A 13,366-nucleotide genomic window follows, 5' to 3' on the forward strand; every position below is an offset into this window, starting at 1 on the left:
TTCGCCCTAATTGCAAGTATTTGGGGTCACGTTCTTACACGTCATCCCGTTAGAAATGCTTTGTTAATCCCTGACGGGCGGCACCTACCTATACTCATTAATTAAGCAAGTGACGGTTTTAATTTATTCTGTGAAATATTCCTGAAAGGAGCCTTAACAAGCAAACCTACACCGTGGCCGTCCGGTATGAATCGGAGTCCATTAAGATTCAGGAATCAGGCTCTCCTCACATATAGCCCCCCAAGAACAAAGTGCAGGCGAACTTTGATGGAATAATCACATTCTATATATCGTTCAAGGTAAAAGGGAAAAAAGAAATAAAAGGGAAATTACACATCACAATCTGGGTCACAAATTGTAATGCCGATTTCTCCCCTCTCTCTATCGCATGGATCCCACCCAGCATCCTCAACCTCCCGCTCGCCCCAACCGCTCCGCCACCGCACGATCTTCACGACGCCCACCTCTCCGCAACTGCCACTCCTCCCCGTGGCTATAAAACTCGCGATTGACCTTCGGCCAAGCCTCTTTGCGCTTCATCGCACTCGTACCCTTAAATCTCGTCGAGTTCCTTTCACCTGAGAGCTCCCGAGGCGCCACGAACCATCGCCGAGTCACTCCACCACACCCTGAAGCCAACATGGTCCCCAACCGGGTTCGTCTTGACCCAAGGATACTCCTCTGCCGCTCGCCGTCGACGTCCGCATCGATCTAAGCCCCTCCACTGAGCTCCTACAGCCGTCAAAGCACCTCGCCGCCATTGCACTACTACGGGCCTCCCTGACGTCGACTTGTGTGCAAAATGGAACCGCCGAGGCCTCAGGATGTTGTTCTGCCACTCGTCGAAGCTCCTCGGACACAACAGCGACGTCTCCGCCCCTTTCCTACAACTTCACCGCCGCACTAGAGCCTCACGCCGTTGTTCACATTGCCCAGAGGAAGAAAAGCTAAGGTGACTCGATTTGATTTTAACGGCTGAGATTAGACCCAACCTGTACCCTTTCGCTAGCCAATCAGAAGATGCCACGTATCACCATAATCCCAGTCAGCTTTGAGAGCCACGTTAGCACGCCACGCTAGAGTTTTGTCCGATGTGGCAATCCACGTTAGCCGTCTGAGCCCAGTCAGCTTACTGACGCGATAGATAAGGTTTTCTAATTAAAAATTAATATGCTAATTCTTTTAATTAGGTAACTTTGCAATTAGGTCCCTGAACTTTTTGATTTTCACAAAAACACCCCTGGTAGTTACTATTATTTTACATTTAACCCCTTATAGTTTTACTTACTTACAAATAAGCCCTTATACTTTTATATTTTACCAAATAGTCCATGTTCTTACAGAAATGCCCCTATAGCTTAAAACTCTTATAACTTTTTCGTTATAGCTCCGTTTTAGACGATTTTTACGCTCACATGATCATAGTGACGAGTACTTTCTGTTAGTAGGTTTTTTATAGCCTCTTTCTGTTATTTCGTATGATGTTCTTAGTATTTTCTTTATGTTATTTGTCAATAGTTCTCGCGATTAGTTGATAATATTTCGGAATAGTTCGAGTGACTTCAAGATCAAAATTTTGACAACATTGAGCAGCACTTCAAAGAAGGCAAATTTCCTTGATCATATTGACCCAATTGTAGGAAAGTACCTTTTATTTCTTTTTGCATGCTTATCAATATGAATCCCGTGATTAAGGTTTACTAGTATTTTCCATATTATTCTTGTCGCATGTGTTGTAGTTTGGGTGTCGAGGGTCGAAATGCTTAGCAATGCTGTCGAGTCGAGTGTTTTAAATGTTAATCTGTTTAGTGGTCTATACAACATGAATTAATTTGGGCAATCTTTTTGTAGCAATATGGATCATAGGGATCTAGGTAGGTGGGTTTGGTTTGTATGACTGCTGTGTGCACATTGGGTAATGTGCGAGTGCCTGCTTTAGATCCTAAGAACCGAATCATAGATATGTAACCCGGCACAATAGCGTAATCACAAGGCTTTTCTGTACACACTAGTTAGTTGTTAAGTGACACAATAGGGGCTTTGCAGTGGATGAAATCCCTATTAGCGGTGAAACCTTAGTGAGTGTATACAGATTTAGAGGCGTTTTGTAAAGATCTTGTAGTGAGACACTGACTCTACACCCCGAAGTGTGAAGCAACATGGGAATCACGACTCGTGAGTAAAGTGTGAAACCTCTGCAGAGTGTAAAACTGATATATCAATCGTGTTCACGGTTAAAAGCGGGCTTGAATTTCTTCATGATTAGTGAAAAATCTTAGATGGTTGGTTTCGGTAGTCGTGTGGTGGTGACTCAATGAGTTGGTAACTGGGTATGTGATCCGATGAAATATGTCTTTTAAAGTATTATTGTCGGTGTATTCAGAACCAGGGGTCCCTAAGTCCCGAGACCAGGCCGGCCATCCGCCACATGTCACCACCCTGAAAGGTAAGAAGAAGCTAAGTCCCGGGAGAAGGTGCTCGGGGCCGCCGCCTCTGGTTCCCGAGCACCCTAGTTCCCCAATGATCCGCAGAGCCCAAATACCAAGAAGGAAGTGCTCGGGAGAGAGTGCTCGGGGCTGCACGTGGCAGCCCCCGAGGACTCGGTGCCCCGAAGGTCCCACCGAGGTGCTCGGGAGAGAGTGCTCGGGGCTGCACGTGGCAGCCCCCGAGGACTCGGTGCCCCGAAGGTCCCACCGAGGTGCTCGGGAGAGAGTGCTCGGGGCTGCACGTGGCAGCCCCCGAGGACTCGGTGCCCCGAAGGTCCCACCGAGGTGCTCGGGAGAGAGTGCTCGGGGCTGCACGTGGCAGCCCCCGAGGACTCGGTGCCCCGAAGGTCCCACCGAGGTGCTCGGGAGAGAGTGCTCGGGGCTGCACGTGGCAGCCCCCGAGGACTCGGTTCCCCGAAGGTTCGCGCAAGATCATTCGACGACCCAAAGGGTCCCGTCGTCAGGGTGTCATCCAGTCAAAGGCCCAATGCCGCATTTAATAGGCACGCGCGGCCTGACATCCCGACATCCTGACATTCTCAGCTGCCCACGCCCCAGTGTCAGACCCTGCCATGCACTGGCAGGGGGCGCGTGGGTCTATTAAATGCACGGGTCCCGTCCCGTTTCATCCGGGTGCCTCGGGATAACGTTGCCAAGATCGAAGCGCTCCGTCTGCCACCCTGCCATGGCAGAAGAACAAGACAGGGTGGGCGCACCGGACACCTCTGAGGCTGCCCGGCGGGCCCCCTTTATGGCGCCCGAGGGCTTCCACAGTGGCGGGTGGTCGAATGCGCGCCGCTTTTCTCCACCGCCCCTGTCACTTCGCCAAGACGAAATGATTACGCCTTTCTCCGTGGCACCTTGGCATTCGCATCCCCTCTTTCCCATTCAGGATATGTTGAGGTCGGCGCGCCTATAAAAGGAAAGGATAGAGAACACGTAAAAGAGAGACCGAAAGTGTGTGAAGAAGAGGACGCAGACGCTCGAACCAGCTCAAGCCAAGCTAGAACACGAGAGCCTCAAGCTCTTTGTAAACGGCTCTCCCCTTGGAACCAGATACATCCTTGAAGAATTCCCTTCAAGGATAAATATAGCGCTCGCACAGGAGTAGGGTGTTACGCCTCCGTGCGGCCCGATCCTATCTAAACCCCGGTGCACCCATTTTTCTCGCATTAGGGCGATCATCTCCCACCAGCCATCGCATTTGTTTCCGTTCCCGCTTATTTCCCAAACAAGCTTTTCCAGGATCATCCCCCGACCGAATCTCTAAAAAGGGGTCTCTCGGGATCCCTGCGACAGGAGTTCACCCTCCGACAATTATCGTCTCACATAATAAATAGGACTACTATATATTTTTAGTCCTAAGTTAGGATGACATAAATACAGTCAATCTGAATCAAGCCTTTTTTTATCTCAAGCACTCATGTCATGCTTTCCCACACTTGCGGAGTACAATATGTACTCATATTTGTTATTTTTGATAATAAATACTGCTCAGTTGGAGAAGACTACGCGGAGATTAAGGAAGCTGAAGACTACAATAAAGATGAAGCATCCTAGGTCGTGTGGCCTCCACTTGATTAATTGTGGTGTGCCCTGAAGCTTTCGTTGTAGTTTCCTCTTGTTTTTCTGTTACTGTTTAAAATTATAGTATTTATTTCAATAAAGCTATTTTTATGAGATATAATACTATTTATCACTAATGATGTCACTACATGTATAATAAAATTAATTCTGACATATATGTAAAATTTATCTAGTTTGTTTTTTTAAACCAGGTGTGACACAAATGCACAGGTATAAATAAGCAATCAGCTAGTGATTAGATCACTCAGCTCAAGTCTAGCCTCCAAGTTCCAAGTGAACGCTCGGCAGATGCAGATCCGGTAGTAGTTAGCCATCACGCCTGGTTAAGCTAGCGTATCATCCATGGCTCTAGCAAGAGAGAAGAGGCTCTCGCTGAACATCCCCGCCCGCCCCGCCGTCCAGGAGCCGTCCTCCCGGCACGCAAACCCTCCGGTGGTCGCCGCGGCCGCGCCGCATTCCGTGACTCCGTGTCCGCCACGACTCCGTTACCACGGTCGAGCCAGTTCCGCCTCGCCGACTTCGACAAGTTCGCCGTCCTGGGCCGCGGCAACGGCAGCACCGTGTACAAGGTTCGCCACCGCGAGACCTGCGCGCTCAAGGTCCTGCACCAGGGCGACGCCGCGGCCGAGGCGGACAACCTCAGCCGCACCGCCTCGCCGTTCGTCGTCCGGTGCCACTCTGTCCTGCCGGCCAGCTCCGGCGACGTCGCTCTGCTTCTCGAGCGGACGGCGGATCGCTCGACTCGGTCAGGAGCCGTCGCGGGGCGTTCCCGGAGGCGGCGCTCACGGAGGTGGCGGCGCAGGCGCTATCTGGGCTGGCGTACCTCCACGCCCGCCGCATCGTTCACCTCAACATTGAGCCGGCGAACCTCCTTGACAGCAGCGCCTAGGAGGTCAAGATCGCCGACATCGGCATCGCCATAGCCCTCTCCCGCGCCGGTGATCACTGCACGTCGTACATGGGCGCCGCCGGGTACATGAGCCCGGAGTGCTTCGACCCAGAGGCGCACGGCGGGCACTTCGACCCCAGCACCGCCGACGTGTGGAGCCTCAGGGTCACCGTTCTGGAGCTCCTCATGGGCCGCTACCCGCTGCTCCCTGCCGGGCAGCAGCCGAACTGGGCGGCGCTCATGTGCTCCATCTGCTTCGGCGAGCCGCCCGAGCTGCCGGACGGTGCGGCGTCACCGGAGCTCCTGAGTTTCATCGCCGCGTGCCTGCAGGACTACCACAAGAGGGCGTCCGTGGCGGAGCTTCTTGCCCATCCGTTCGTCGCCGAGAGGGACGTGGCGGCGTCGAGATGCGCGCTCCGTGAGATGGCCGCCGAGGCCTAGCTCGTCCTCGTCGATCACGTAGCCTAGCTCATCTATCTAGCGCGGAGCGCGCCATGATCTAGCTGGTCGCCGGAGCCATGCACATATATGCGATCATTTTTGCTAGCTAGTTAGACATGTACACTCTTGTACAAAACTCTAGCTAGAGCTTAGTTCTCAACGTTGCACATATGTTAGGATTTAGATTGGAGATCACCTAGAAAAGTAGAAATGTAAATGAGGGACATCGATACTTTACTGACTGTCGCCAACACTTTTACAGTGACAAAAGTAACTGGAGTTTACATATCCTCTTTATAAACTATATGCTTATCACACTACTACAAAAATAATTATTATTGCTGGTTCAAAACGTCATCAGTGTCGGTTTAATACTTTACTAACTGACGTCAACACTTTTACAGTGACAAACGTAACTGGAGTTTACACATGCTTTTTATAAGCTATATGTTTGTCACACTACTACAGAAATAGTCATCAGTACCAGCTCAAAAACGTCAATAGTGAAGGTTTTTGAACCAGCACTGATTACTCTGCACTAATAATCACTATCAGTGTCGGTTCTCTGTTAGGAACCGACATTGATACCAACCGGCACTTATACATATTACAAGGGCAAAAAAACTCGTATTTTGGAAATAAAAATGATTTCAGCATATATGCATCTTGCTCACAACATTTACATTATTCGATACATGTATTTACATGATACAATATTTACAATTATTCACTCGCCAACTTGAGACAGATCTACATCATTAAGCTTACAGTTTAAGGTGCTTCAGGTTTCAAAGCTGAGAAGGTACTACACGACCAAATTAAGAAGAAATGATCTCTATCTTCTTTTTCTTCAAAATAAGTGACAACATCCATCCTAGATTAAAACGCGCAAATTATAATCAGATAGCGGTTCATACATCACAATAAGTGGAGTAAGAGAGGCAGAGCACACCTACATCTGCTTGGAGAAGGAAGAGGGACCAGCTACAACGGGGAAGACGGGGAGCGCTTGCTGTGGAAGATCATATAGGCTAGTGGGAGCACCACACCGGTCATCATGATCACCGCACCCACCAGGTACCTCGCCGGTGACGACGCCTTGAGCTCCATCGACTATAGTGTCAGTGGCAAAGGGTATGATCGGTGCATGGGGCAGCCCGACGTCCCCCTCGACTGTAGCTCGCGTGGGGGAGGGCTGCTATCGTGGGCACCTCACCCACGCCCTGGACCTGTTGTGGACAAGCCATAGTCCATTATCGTCATTTTTGCACGCTCGCCCCCACTGTCGTCGTGCCACACGCAACCGTTGTTGTGGACACATAGCCGTTGTTGTGGACACACAGCCGCCAGCATTAGGGAGACCAACCTCGCCTCCATTGTTGCCACACCACACGCGGCTACCAGCGTTGGGGAGACCAACCTCGCCTCCACTGTCATCGTGCTCCTTTCCTCCACCGTCACCGCGCCACAGGTCCTCCGCCACCGTGGGCCACCACTCGCTTCGCCCGACTAGATCCACGCAAGCGGCAACACCATGGCTGTAGAGGAGGTTGCCATGGCAGAGTAGTAGAGGGGTGCGGGCGATGAAGAGGCTGTTGTTTGGAGGAGGTGCGGTCGAAGGAGGCCACCACCATAACCACGAGGGAGGAGATGAATGAGAGAGAGAGAGAGAGAGAGAGAGAGAGAGAGAGAGAGAGAGAGAGAGAGAGAGAGAGAGAGAGAGAGACCAGATCGAGGATAGAGTGAGATAGGGTAGGGAGAAGAGGAGATCGAGGGTGTGTGAGAGGTGAGGAGATAAGGTCGAGCGGACATGGATGTTTATTCACTTTGCCTCTACAAAATTTCGGGTCTGTTCAAATTATCAGTGTCGACCGGTAACACGAAACAACACTAATACTGAGTATCATTGCCGGTTCGCAATTATCAGTCGGCACTGAAGTGTCAGTGCCGGTTTGTTCTAAGAGGCAGCACTAATACTGGGTATCAGTGTCGGTTCAACCCGGCTCAATCATCGATCAAGCACGAGATATTACGAACTGACACTGATACTTCATCAATGTCGGTTTTGGCCTAGCCGGCACTAATGACCTGATACGGATGATTAGCTCTGTTGTAGTGTCATCGAAATTCAAGTTGGAGAAGACTCCAATATGCATAGTGAGACTGTACATGCACACCTCACACCCTTACCAATTGAGCTTGGCTCAATTCTTCGCCTATTAGACTATTTTACTCCGTGAAAAACAATCATCCCTTTTGAATGACTGAAATGAGTTAGTCTAATTTTGCCCAATAGCATATTTAAGATAAGTTACATGGAAAATATATAAATATGTTTGTTCCAGGGAAAAAAGAGAGAACTATTTTTATTGCATAACGATCTTATCCCATTTATAACTATACTAGCGGGGTTGGCCTGCACGGCTAGTATCCATTTGTATATGATTCGTGATACAATCCTATTTTTATCATAAATTTATGATTTACCTTATCATTGCTCTTTATTATGCCGCTATTATGCTTGCTCCTTGATATACACAATTCGAATCTGAGCATCCATAACAATAAATTCATTTGTTCGAGTACTATCATCATCTCGTGCTCTAATTCATATAGATTCTGCTCCACATGTACTTATTCTCTTTTTTCTTTGCTATTCCAATCGAATAACTTTTGTTTGAATTGAGAGGTCACACTCCATCATCTATGCGGTCTGCAAAACTATGCATTTCCCTGTCACCTTCCTAATGCCACAACATCTAGCTACATGGTCCAAGCCAGTGCAGTGTATCATGTACCCCTATCGTTTCATTCCAATGTCCTGCTCTACAGATCAATGGTTTCATCAGTGTTCCTTTTTGTTGTCAGATGTTGTGGTTCTACCTTTAGTGATCTGCGGGCTATGTCTTACTCTGCCATCTAGCTGACATCGCGACCTCGAGCTACAGGGTCCAAACCCGATATCCTCCTCTACCGATGATGTCGGTGGTCATATTGGTCGATGGGCTTCTCTCTTTTTTGTGTGCATCCGCCCAAGTCATTCGCTATTGGATACAAGGTTCGAGCTCATCTCCCACTTTAACACCACTACGCTTTATGATATCATTAGAGTCAACATCCTTTTGATCAACACCAAACCAATCCTCTTCCGTTGTTGTAGAGCGGACAACAACATTGGACAATCCAACCTCCATTCTGTCTATGTCATCAGGAGGAAGAGAATAAGGTTTTTTTTATGTGAGCGCATGCTTGTTTTTTTAATGATCTGAATAGATCAATCATCCTCTTATATCGGGCTGAATAGATCGACCGTCCTCTTGTATTGGGTCTTATCTCTTTTTTTACACCTCTTGAGTTGAGCTATGTTTTTTTTTTTTTTTCTATTACATTTTACATCAAAAGATCATTTGAATTGTAACTTTGATCTCTTAAATACATGTAGGGTGTAACAAGCTTATGCATTAATTAAATTATATTATTTTTATGTCAGCACTTAGGGATTTATTTTTTAATTATGTCCTAGGTGGGTAATAGATAAGCAGATATTGGGATATTTTGGGTTAATATTCCCATAATGACAGTGGTGGTAATTTATACATAGGTATATATGGATACTTTGCTATCTTTTTTTTTATTAACATGGTAATTTCTAAGTCTTGAGATCGAAGAAGAAGGCTTTTTTTTGGCTAATTATTAAGATACTAGATAGATAGGTAGAAGATTACAGTGCAAACTGATGATAGAAGATGTATTTTAGATACCTGTGAATACATTGTTGCCATTCAAACTTGGAAGAATCCCGTTGCCACTCAAACTTGGAGGAATTCCGTTGCCATTCCAAGCTGTAATTAATTTCTCCAACTGGGTCCTTTTTAACAGCATTACCCAGATTGATTATTAATTCCACAAATCGCATCTCTATTTGTGTCTTTTTTGCATTGAAAATTAGGCGAGGGTCTAGGTCACGACTGATGGCCCACGGCGCACACAACGTCATTAATTAACAAATCCATCTGAGCTCAATCCCAAATTGAGTGGCTTTGTTGACTCTTTTTCGTGCGTCTCTAATAATATAGTTAACTTTCTAATCATAATATTGTTCATATCATCAACAGATAACATAATAGACAATATTTTTAATAAACTAGCTATAACATATTCTTCTAATTATCTAGTATGAATCCACACATAATAGAGTTATACATATTGCATCAATTTTGAAATCCGCTATAGACTAACGGTTAGTTAGTAGCTAGATTTTATCTCTTATCTTTCTCATATAAGAGAAATGCTGATATGTACTTGTCAGTGACACAGGAACCAGGGGTCCCCGAGTCCTGATGTCAGATCAGCAGGTTACCACGTAGCGACCTCCTGCGGGGATGATCTCCCCGAAGTGCGAGAAGACTAAGTCCCGGGAGAGGGTGCTCGGGGCCACGAAAAGTGGCTCCCGGGTACCCGAGTTCCCCGATGACCCGAGAAGACCAAGTGCCGGGAAGAGAGTGCTCGGGGCTGCGAGCAGTGGCCCTCGAGCACTCGAGTCCCCCGACGACCGAGGAAAGCTGAGTCCCGGGAAGGGAGTGCTCAGGGCTGCGAGCAGCGGCCCCCGAGCGCCTGAGTACCCCGAAGACCCAAATGAAGCTAAGTTTCGGGAGAGAGTGCTCGGGGTCGCGAGCTGTGGACCCCGAGCACTCGGTTCCCCGAGGACCAAGAAGGGGCATATCCGGGAGAGAGAGTGCTTGGGGCTGTGAACAGTGGCCCCCGAGCACTCGGTTCCCCGAGGACCTTAGAAGTCCTACGCCGGTGGCCCCCACAGAGGCCCAGCGGTGAGGTGTCAACCAGTGACAGGCCTAATGACGCATTTAAGAGGGCGCGTGGCCTGTCACTTCCAACTGCTCCTGTCACGCTCGGTGTCAGCCCCTACCACGGCTTGGCAGGGAGGCGTGGGGACATTTAATGCACGGGTCCCATCCCGCGTCATCCGGCGCGCCTCGGGATAATATCGCGAAGCCCGAGGCGCACCGCCTGCCGCCCTGCTGTGGAAGGCGTACAAGATCGAACGGGCGCGCCGGGCCGCTCGGTGGCTGCCCGGTGGGCCCTCTTCACGGCGCCCGTTGCAGAACGCCATCATGACGACCGAGACCGAGCGGGGGGCGCGTTTTCAACCCCGCCGTCACTTCGCGCAGCAGCCCATGACGGTTGCTTCTCCATTTATGGCGCCTTGGAACTTGTGCCCTCCCTTTCGGGGCACGCTACCGCCGGCAGGTATTTAAGAGGAGCCGGTGGACGAGAGAGAGATCCGAAGTCCGGACGAAGATCGAAGACACCGGATTCGAACACTCAGAGCCAAGGAAGAATACTCCCGTACAAAGCACAGAAGCTGAGACCACCGAAGAACAAGGAGCTCGACGCTCTAGGATAGACAAACATTCTTGTAACCAGCAACATCTCTGAGAGACATTCTTAGTGTATTTATAGCATCCACACTTGAGTAGGGTGTTACGCTCAGTGTGGCCTGAACCTGTCTAAAACCCTCAATGCATTTACTGCATTCTGTATCCGATCATTCCATCCCACCTGTCATCGCATTTATATCCATTTATTTCACCCGCAAGCAGATTCAAAATCGTCCCGACCGAATCTCAAAGGGATCCCTCCGGATCTCCGTTTTAGAAGTTCACCCTCCGACAGTAATGTTATAGCTATTATCGTTGGAGATATCCTGACAACTAGCTTCGCGGCCCCCACTTCCACGGATCAACCTGCCCAAGTAGTACCCTCATGTGATCCTACTAATCTTTCATAGTAAAATGGTAACATGCTGAATTGTTAGTTAGTTACTACGTAGTCTCTAATCATTATCCGGGAATCTTCTCTGCTGACACCATTTTAAAATGACACGATTATTCTATGATGACGGCGGACACACCGAGCTTGTTAAACGTAGGTCACACCACAGCGTCTCCATCTCACTGGCTAAAGAAACAGCCCAAGGTGCTGGAGATATCCCAATTCGAACATTCCAACAACTTTCCTCCACAGTATGTCTCATAGACTCCTCCATGGACCACACTTTTTTGCCCATGGCTTCTGCCTCTCTAGTCTACCAAGAACTTGCACCGGTCATAATGCCCCCTATCATTTTCCAAGTAAAAATACGGGAGTAGATAATGGAAAAGAAATTAAGTTGGAAGATTACTGGTGGTTGCACCTGCACATCACTCTCTGGCACAATCAGCTCAAATGGTAAATTAAGTAGAGTTGGGTATATATAAGCAGCCCATAGCTATGGCAATCATCCTCCATTTCCATAGCAAGATATCCCTAGTTAGTGTGATAACCTCAGTGATTAGTCTTAACACAAATGGCTCTGACCATTAGAGAGAGGAGGCTCCCGCAGCTGCACATCTCGCTCGACGCCCCCTCGTGCGCCTTCCGAGCCCCCAACCCGCCGGCGGCCTCCACGTCTGCGTCGTGGGGCGGCGAGTTCCGGCTCTCAGACTTCGACAGGCTCGCCGTGCTCGGCCGTGGGAACGGCGGCACGGTGTACAAGGTCGCTCACCGCCGGACGTCGGCGCTGTACGCGCTCAAGGTCCTGCACTGCGGCGACCCCGGCGCCGCGTCGGAGGTGGACACCCTGCGGCGCACCGACTCGCCGCACGTCGTCAGGTGCCACGGTGTCATCCCGGCGGCCTCCGGCGACGTTGCGCTCCTGCTGGAGCTCGTGGACGGTGGGTCGCTCGATGCCGTCGTGGGGCGGCAGGGGGCGTTCCCGGAGGCGGCGATCGCGGAGGTGGCGGCGCAGGCGCTGTCCGGCCTGGCGCACCTCCACGCCATCCGCGTCGTCCACCGCGACGTCAAGCCGGCAAACCTCCTCGTCAGCGCCGCTGGGGACGTCAAGATCGCCGACTTCGGCATCGCCAAGGTCCTCTCACGCGCCGGCGACCACTGCGACGCCTACGAAGGCACCGCCGCGTACATGAGCCCCGAGCGCTTCGACACCGAACGCCACCGCGACGCCGATCCCTGCGCCGCCGACGTTTGGGGCCTCGGCGTCACCATCCTCGAGCTCCTCATGGGGCGGTTCCCGCTGCTCCCCGCCGGGCAGAAGCCGAGCTGGGCGGTGCTCATGTGCGCAATCTGCTTCGGCGAGCTGCCCGTGGTGCCCGAGGGCCCGGCGTCGCCGGAGCTCCAGGGGTTCGTGGCCGCATGCCTGCAGAAGGACTACACCAAGCGGGCGTCTGTAGCACAGCTGCTTGCGCACCCGTTCATCGCCGGACGAGACGTGGTGGCCTCTAAAGACGTTCTCCGACGGCTTGTCGCCGGAGCGTGAACGGGCAGTGCCCCTTAGAGTTAGGATTGTACATTTGTACACATGTGTAGGGAAATGCAACTTAATATAGGGTTGTGGACATATATTGCCGTCTATTTCTTTTACTTGATACTTAATCGATCCGTTAATTTATCTCAATTATCTTATAATTTTTTTCACTTACTCACCCTTTTAGCATCAATCTCAATATAAATGAATGGTCTTAATAAAACATACATATGCATGACTTAGTAAATTTTTTCCTTCCCACATGAGTATAGCTCTTTCTTACACATAATTTACTAACTAGAGACTAACATGAAATCCAGAAATAGAAATGAGAACAAGAATCTTCAACAACACTGGTACAAAAATAATGGGAATAGTGACTGATTAAACATCGGGTAACAATATTAACAATATTGTGCAATTAAATTTGAGGACTATAGGTCACTTTTAGAAATGTGGAATCACTTGTACAAGTGACCACTTGTACTATCCTTACCGCTAAAATTGCTTAAGATTCAAACTAAGGATGGAATTTTCTCCTACTGCCTCACATTACAAAGATCCGGCACGAATTCTAACGCCCAAATTATCCCACAGCTCCATGGATCATGATTGGGTGACACTCTTCTGAGGTCAATACAT

The 13,366-nt window shown here is 49.5% G+C and overlaps 1 protein-coding gene and 1 pseudogene across 1 annotated transcript; both read left to right on the top strand.

Moving 5' to 3' along the window:
• The first annotated feature begins 4,415 nt into the window (after nt 1-4,415).
• On the top strand, nt 4,416-5,403 carry LOC133911216 (mitogen-activated protein kinase kinase 9-like; annotated as a pseudogene).
• Nucleotides 5,404-11,729: 6,326 nt separating this feature from the next.
• On the top strand, nt 11,730-12,738 carry LOC133911217 (mitogen-activated protein kinase kinase 9-like). The gene has a single exon (XM_062353422.1). It carries the CDS (start codon nt 11,768-11,770, stop codon nt 12,734-12,736), a length of 969 nt encoding a protein of 322 aa, XP_062209406.1. The 5' UTR covers nt 11,730-11,767; the 3' UTR covers nt 12,737-12,738.
• The last annotated feature ends 628 nt before the right edge of the window (nt 12,739-13,366 follow it).

Source organism: Phragmites australis, chromosome 3, assembly GCF_958298935.1.
Source record: "Phragmites australis chromosome 3, lpPhrAust1.1, whole genome shotgun sequence".
NCBI lineage: Eukaryota > Viridiplantae > Streptophyta > Magnoliopsida > Poales > Poaceae > Phragmites > Phragmites australis.

Coding starts and splice junctions, on each gene's coding strand:
- LOC133911217 (XM_062353422.1), top strand. CDS start 11,768: ATGGCTCTGACCATTAGAGAGAGGAGGCTCCCGCAGCTGCACATCTCG.